The following is a 7,288-nucleotide window of genomic DNA, read 5'->3' on the forward strand; positions in this document are numbered from 1 at the left end:
AAACTTGTAGGGGTCAAACGGGTGTACCGGGTACCCGGGTACCCGCCCGTTAATCTCAGGTACCATTAGTAAAAGGGTACTCGTTTGTAAAAATAAAATAAAAAAGTTGAAAAGTTGGAATTCAATGATCCTATCATATGCCAAGACTCAAAAATAGGATTGCGGATACTCTTTTCCTTTTTCCTGTGCATTCCTGCTTTTGACTTTGCCAGGCAGGAGCAGGCTGAAAAACAGTCGTTCTCTCCACTCTAGTGCAAGTAAAGATCCTCGTACTGAAGGTTTTTATTGTGATGTGAGAAAATGCAAGACTTGACACTCGTTCGAGGTGGCAGCTGATGTACTAGAAAGTTACGAAGGTTCTCCGACATCGAACCTGCCACAGTACTTGAAGATGAACTAGTGTCACCAGGCTGAGTGACCAGTTGGAGTGTCACACACGGGGATGTCCGTAGGTGGTAGCTATGATACTGGTTGTAGTTTGTTCCTTCAATCGATGAGCTCGGTTTAGTTGAAAAGTAGTTCGAAATATTGCATATAAGATTACGGATTTGTGAAGATTCGTTTCACGAGTTCAACGAGCTAGCACTAGCAGCTAGCTGGCCAGCAGCACATCAGCTGTGTCAGGCACCCCAGCTAGCTATGGGTGCGAACATCTTCTGAATGCGAAGAGAACCAGTTCTCTGCGAACATAGCAAATAGGATTGCGCGAGATCATGGAAGTTTTGCTTAACTACTGTAAGACATGTTATTATAACGAGTCGCAAATTTAACGATTGTCCAAAATTCACTGGTTAACGAGAAGATATGTTAACGATCTTGCAGTATTCTGCCATATCCACACCCAGCATATACGAAGCAGTACGGCCTCAACGGATCTATTATAACGAAGAAATGTCATCCGTTAAAACGTTAGATTTGCTTCCTCGCTATATATACATGTCTTACAGTACTCGGTCCTGGCATGGCTTGAATCACATCGATCTGCAGTTGATTTGCGTACATGTATGAAAATACATGTAGCACTAGGACCATGTATGATTGTAACTGCCTGTGAAGTTATGTACATGGGCAAATGTACGGATGACATTCACTTGGCCGGTTGGAACCTTCATTGCCATAATATTGTTATGAGACATGAATCAATTGCGAATCATAATGTGGTATCAAAATACAACCTGTGAATATACAAATTTTATTTATGTGAGAAATGCGCAAAAAAATAATATGGCTGCTAAAGGGTACCCGTTAACCCGCCCGTTAAGAAATTTACCCGTTCGTTAGTTAAAGGTACACCCGTTTGACCCCTATAAACTTGTATAAACTATTACTAACTACTCATGATCCTGTTGACTGAAGAGTAACCTTTTAAAATCCGGCTGGCTCCCCTATCGTTATCTGTGGAGCTTCCTGAAAGAAAGAAAAACAACCGTGCCGTGACGGTCAGATGAGGTTGGACTCTATTAGGATAATTGTCAAAGTTTTCCCTCCTAACCCCTACTTGTCTTCATCACCGTGGTTGGCTGTCACCCACTCTCTTCACATTGGCCGGTGTTTCCACTGAGCGTTGAGATGTTGCAATAAATCAATAAAATAAAATGACTCTCCTCTCATCACACACTACTACGAGTAGTTGCTCATGTGTTTCACGTCCTTACCTTCACTCTCGGCACTCAGGGGAACACGCAACAGGTGATCCACCACCATCGTCATGGCAATGAAGGCTGTCTTGGCCTGCCGATTCCAGTCTATATGCTGCAGCAGGGCAATTGCCTTCGGGCGGGTTGCACGTGGACACACAAACACACATACACAAACACACATACGCAAACAGGCCATCTAATCATGATGTCTCAGGATCAGAAGAGCAGGGTCCAAGCTATTGCCTAGAGGGCATTGCACGTGGACACCCACACCCACACAGACAGGCCATCTGATCATGATATCGGCCTAGGATCAGAAGAGCAGGATCTGAGCTATTGCCTTAGAGGGCATTGCATGTGGACACACAAAACACACAGACAGGCCATCTGGTCACGACATCCCAGGATCAGACGGGAGCACGGTCCGACCAATGCTCCAAGAACTGCCCGCCCAGTACCGTACCATGTACAACACAGTAGCACTGGAAGTACACACAAGAACCTATCTTAGCTGGACGTCCATTAACCGTGCCACCTGCAGGCAGGCATCCCTGGGCAGGCAGGTACACCCTTAGAAGAAGGAGTTGGGTCAGGACCGGCAGAAGGAGTCTTTGATTGGCCATACCCTAGCCTTTCATACTTTGTGTATGATATGGAGTGTAGACATGACCAAATCAGCAGTAAGCACGCGTTGGTGGCCAAAAAGTTGGTCGGGCCATGACCTGACCAACCGGATCGGTTCTGCTGGGCCTTGGGGTGTCCTGTTTGTTCGTCACTGGACAAGTGTATCCAGGTTAAAGCAGCAGTAGTAGCAGCAGCAGCAGCAGCAGCAGCAGCAGGGGAAATCTGGCTCGACTATAGTATCATCTAGCCGTTCAGTCACTCACAGCTGGGATTTGCCTGTGACTGATGTACTCGCTCATCAACTGCAGTGGCCCAAGCAGCCCTCTCGAGATGACACCAAGCTGAAAGCACACGTTGCACAGCGGGCCGCTGCATTGCCGCAAGGCAAACAACACACAGAACACGAGCAAGAACACACAGTTGAGACGAGTAGGAGTATCCACACGGAGTCTAACATGGAGTAGGCTAGGCTGCAGATTGACGACTCAGTATACATTAAGCGAATCAGGCACGTCTGCACTCGAAAATTCGCTCGCAAGATAATCGGAGTGCAGTTTGAACTATTGGTCCGTGGCATGAGCAAGCGTAGGCCACATATTACAGTGGTCAGGGTTTCATGTCCGAACGATTTGCCCTTTCTATTACTCCCGACTCGACACACCACACACAGAGGATTGATAATTGGTTGTTGTTCAACGAGAGTCTCAAGAAGAAGGCCGCCAAGGAGAAAAACAAGAATGCATACAATATATAATAGTGTGCGTGCGCTCTGAGGCGTAAGCTGCGCAGTCCGGACGCAGCGCCACACAGAATATATGCACCAAAAGGGGACCGACCTCATAGAGGTCACGGACGGGACCTCCACGAGGTTACGGACAACATTACAGTGGTCAATTGAGCACTCTAGCAAGGTACGTTTGGGCCTTGTTTAAACCTGGCCTCGTATATTATTTTCAATGCTATCAGGTTTGGCCTCATTTTGTCCGTGCTGCGCTGATGAGTCCACAAAGGACGAAACAGTTCTGCCCGCAGATTGAGTATTACAGCGGTCATAATAAAATTTCGCTCTCCCTGTAGGCCAATCAACAATAGATAAGGCATGTCCACCATGATTTAGTCGCAACAACAACAACAACGACGACAACGACAGCAGCAGCAGCAACAGCCACAGCAACAGCAACAACGACAGAAACAACAACAACAACAACAACAACAACAACAACAACAACAACAGCAGCAGCAGCAGCAGCAGCAGCAGCAACAACAACAACAACAACAACAACAACAACAACAACAACAACAACAACAACAACAACAACAACAACAACAACAACAACAACAACAACAACAACATGCTTGCGCTTTCTCTCCACGTGCATCTCACTGATCTTGTCACCTCTCGTTCTCTTCTTCCTCTTCTCTCTTTTCCCTCTCATTGTTTTAATGTAGTTTTTAGTTAGCCGTGTTTGGTTACCACCCTTCATCTCATTCTCACTATTGGCAGCTTTACGGCGGGCCAGGAGATAATTATTCAGTGAAACCTGTCTAAGACGACCGCTCAAGGGACCTTGAAAACGTGGTCGGTGTAACCAGGTGGTCTCCTTATCCAGGGTCATTTGACTGGAAATAGCATCCCTTGGTGCTGGATTCGGTGGTCTTCTAGGACAGGTGGTTGCCTTATCCGAGTGGTCGCCTTGACAAGTTTTACTGTATATAAAATACACTAAACATAAGGTGGACTAAAGTAAAGTGCTGCTGTGAACTGACCGGTCGAACACTAGCAACAGATTCTGGTGACTGCTGGGCCCCATGACAGTCTCCATGGTGACGGAGGATGTGGTGTCAGAAAACGGTGTGGACCAGCTGCACATACTCAGTCGTGCCGGTCCCCTGTGCACGTGAACATACACACACACACACACACACACACACACACACACACACACACACACACACACACACACACACACACACATACATGTGCACACATACACACAAACTCTTTCTCTCTCACACCTCAGACCTCAGACCTGCCAATCGCTGAAGCGATGATAGCGAACAGCCATGTTAGACATAGCAACTTGTGCTGGGATTACACCATTCAACAGCTTGCAAGGCTGATGAATTGACCGCCGCTAATTTTAGCCTGGTATCCACCACACAGCTGATCAAATTGGCTTTTTCTGGCCAGTGAATCCCTATTTTTCATTTTCATTTTTTCATTCTTTTTTTCTTTTTTCTTCTTTCTTTTTTGACACACACACACCACACCACATACTCCGGCATACACTGGCTGTTGGTAACCACTCAGGAGAATGAAAGAAGAGCAAGCACTCACAAACACACACATATACACACATACACACACACACACACATACACACACACTCTCATGTACACACTCGTACACACACAGACACACATACACACACAAACGCAAAGACAAGCGCAGGATTCAAGTCGTTATTCAGACATTGCACACCTGCGTACACGACACTAACGAATACTGGCAAAACGCGTAATAATCGCGTACACTCATCACTATACATGTACTCCACAACCCTCTCTGACTTACTGTAAGAAAGCAGCAGCATCCAGCACTTCCTGCTGATAGCCAACTTCAGAATGTAACTGCATGAAAACCAAGCTGAGTGCAAGGTCGAAGATCTGTACACAAAAACATGGACATGAAGAGATCAGTGACGGCAATGGCGACCATGACGTCGATGACAACGGCGAACAGGAGGTTTGAATGAGGTTGGCTAGAGAGCGAATGAGGTGGAGTTGCACAAAAATATCTTACCAACAGGAATCAATAAGACAAGCTGAATCGATATTTGTGTATACTTTATTCGTTCTCCACCATTTTACACTGCACGAATAAAGTACAGTCGTATAAAAACCTGGTATAAAGCGATCACTCCACGGTGCAAGCAAAAACGGTCGTTAAAGCCAGGTGGTCTTTAGAACCAGGTCCCACAGTGTCTGTGTAGAACTGTCGGTGCATGGAAAAACGGTCGCTAAGAGCAGGTGGTTGCTAAACCCAGAGGTCGCTTACACCCAGGTTTTTACTGTATACACAAATGTCGATTCAACTTGTCTTATTGATGGCGCTACCAAATTGTTGTCTCCTCGCCATATATTACCAACAGGAGATAATCAATAGCCAAACACAGCGACATTTTTACTCCTCGCCAGAACTATTTCCCTGCATACTAACTCATTCCACCGGAGGTATGTAGGTACGTGTGTACGGGTGTGTGGGTATACCTGATGTGTGTGTGGGTATACCTGATGTTTGAGGGTATACCGGACGTAAAAAAAGCACTATGCACCAGTAACGCATGGTATAACATAGTTAAAGGGGCACTCCGGCTTCATTTTCGACGCCGAGTTTTCGATGCCAAGACGAAGGTAGGTGAAAGAGAAGACCCCTCGAACAAGAACGAGTCTCCAGAAGCGATCGAGTCGAGCAGGAAGACGACTTTTGAATTTCGGCCGAGCGAGCGCTGATGACGTAATGAGGGATTAGCTTGCCAGTGGAAATGCATCTGCGCACATACATTTCACACACTTTTTGGCCAATTTTCAATCGAAGAGGAGGTTGTTTGCTATGTTCTCCCAACGCCGTGAGCGATCCCGTCTTCTATACCCTTCCAGGTACCCTGAAGGTCCTCCAGAGGAGAATTTATCTCCATCAAAGCGTTGTTGATCCGCTAAATTCGTCTCGAGACATATTCACCCAGTGCAGTGCTGATAAATGTAGAATGTTGAATCTGTGATAATTGTCGACGATGGAGAGAGAGGCTGATAGCCGCTGTCGCAGGGAGAGTGAAGCTGCTGGAAGTAACAACGGGGAGCCCGTTTGTATCACCTGAACAACCAGACTTCAAAGAATCTTGACCAAATCGGAGGGTGCCTCGTTGCTTATCGTGAATATTACACCGACATGAATTACTACAAGTATACTGGTGAGTTTTTATCTTGTTTTGTTCGTATGCTAGTACCCTGGCCTGGAGTTCTCGTTAGCAAATTCCTATTCCCTGGCGTTTTCTAAACATTCCGTGTAGGACTGAATACGTGATCAAGTATTCCGATTTGGGTAGATGTGGAATTTGGACATATATTTTATTAAAAAAATTATTTTCCGAATAGACCGTTCGTAGAGAAATGGTTGCCCAAATACAACAAAATTTATTCTGCAGTTCTACAACTTGTACTGAAATCCAGTCAAAGTTAAAATGATTATTCATGACAGTTGGGGTCAATGAAATCTGATCCAGGCATAACGAATGGTGACGCCTGCCACCCCGGGAACGAATGCCCATTTGGTGGGGGATACCAAAGTACTCGAAAGTAGTGCGTGTTTCAATGTGGCATGGACGTTTTATATGATCTCTGGTCAATGCAACATACGATAGCCATCATGAATTGCAGGCCTCGAACGCAACTCCGACCAGAATTGGCAGTTCCCTAAGTTAGATGCTTTATAATTCCATGGCCCCAGCTGTAGTTATAGAGGGTTTTTTGCACATTATTCTTATAGTCGATAGGTTTATACTGATGGCCACAAACAACGGCAGTTTAAACTTCACTGATGTGTTCATGAGCTGAGAGATTTCTCTCCACTATTTCTGTTGTGCACACAGGTCTGTCCAATATGCATTGACCGTATTGGGTATGGTACCTGCTCTGAGAAGGGAATCGCTGGAGCCACAGTCCAACTATACAGGCTTTCAAGAAACAGAGAGGAGCCATCTTTGCAAGCTGATACCTGATGTGTACCGACAGAATTCTCACGAGATACCTTACAGACTACGCCTGGTGTATACTTCATAGTACTCCTTCGACTACTGTCTAGAATCAAGTCGACTGAAACAAGTTCAAACAACTCTGGCTTCAAACGAGCCGTCGATTAGACAAACAAAACATTCTCTCATATACTAGAGCACTCTGACAACTCACGACCTATTCCTAACGATTGCCACCGCTTATAAATATGTAGAGTACTGATTGGAATGTGC

At 45.7% G+C, this 7,288-nt stretch overlaps 1 protein-coding gene across 1 annotated transcript in view; it reads right to left on the reverse strand.

The window, feature by feature from the left end:
- Positions 1-7,288, reverse strand: part of LOC135810583 (WD repeat-containing and planar cell polarity effector protein fritz homolog) — a 41,489-nt gene that overhangs the window by 7,685 nt on the left and 26,516 nt on the right. Inside the window, exons 15-18 of the mRNA XM_065324078.1 lie at positions 4,840-4,931; positions 4,032-4,154; positions 2,528-2,633; positions 1,656-1,770 (exon numbers count right to left, since the gene is read on the reverse strand). Coding sequence (XP_065180150.1) covers positions 1,656-1,770; positions 2,528-2,633; positions 4,032-4,154; positions 4,840-4,931 — 436 coding nt within the window. The remainder of the gene's footprint in view (positions 1-1,655; positions 1,771-2,527; positions 2,634-4,031; positions 4,155-4,839; positions 4,932-7,288) is intronic.

This window comes from Sycon ciliatum, chromosome 1, assembly GCF_964019385.1.
Source record: "Sycon ciliatum chromosome 1, ocSycCili1.1, whole genome shotgun sequence".
NCBI lineage: Eukaryota > Metazoa > Porifera > Calcarea > Leucosolenida > Sycettidae > Sycon > Sycon ciliatum.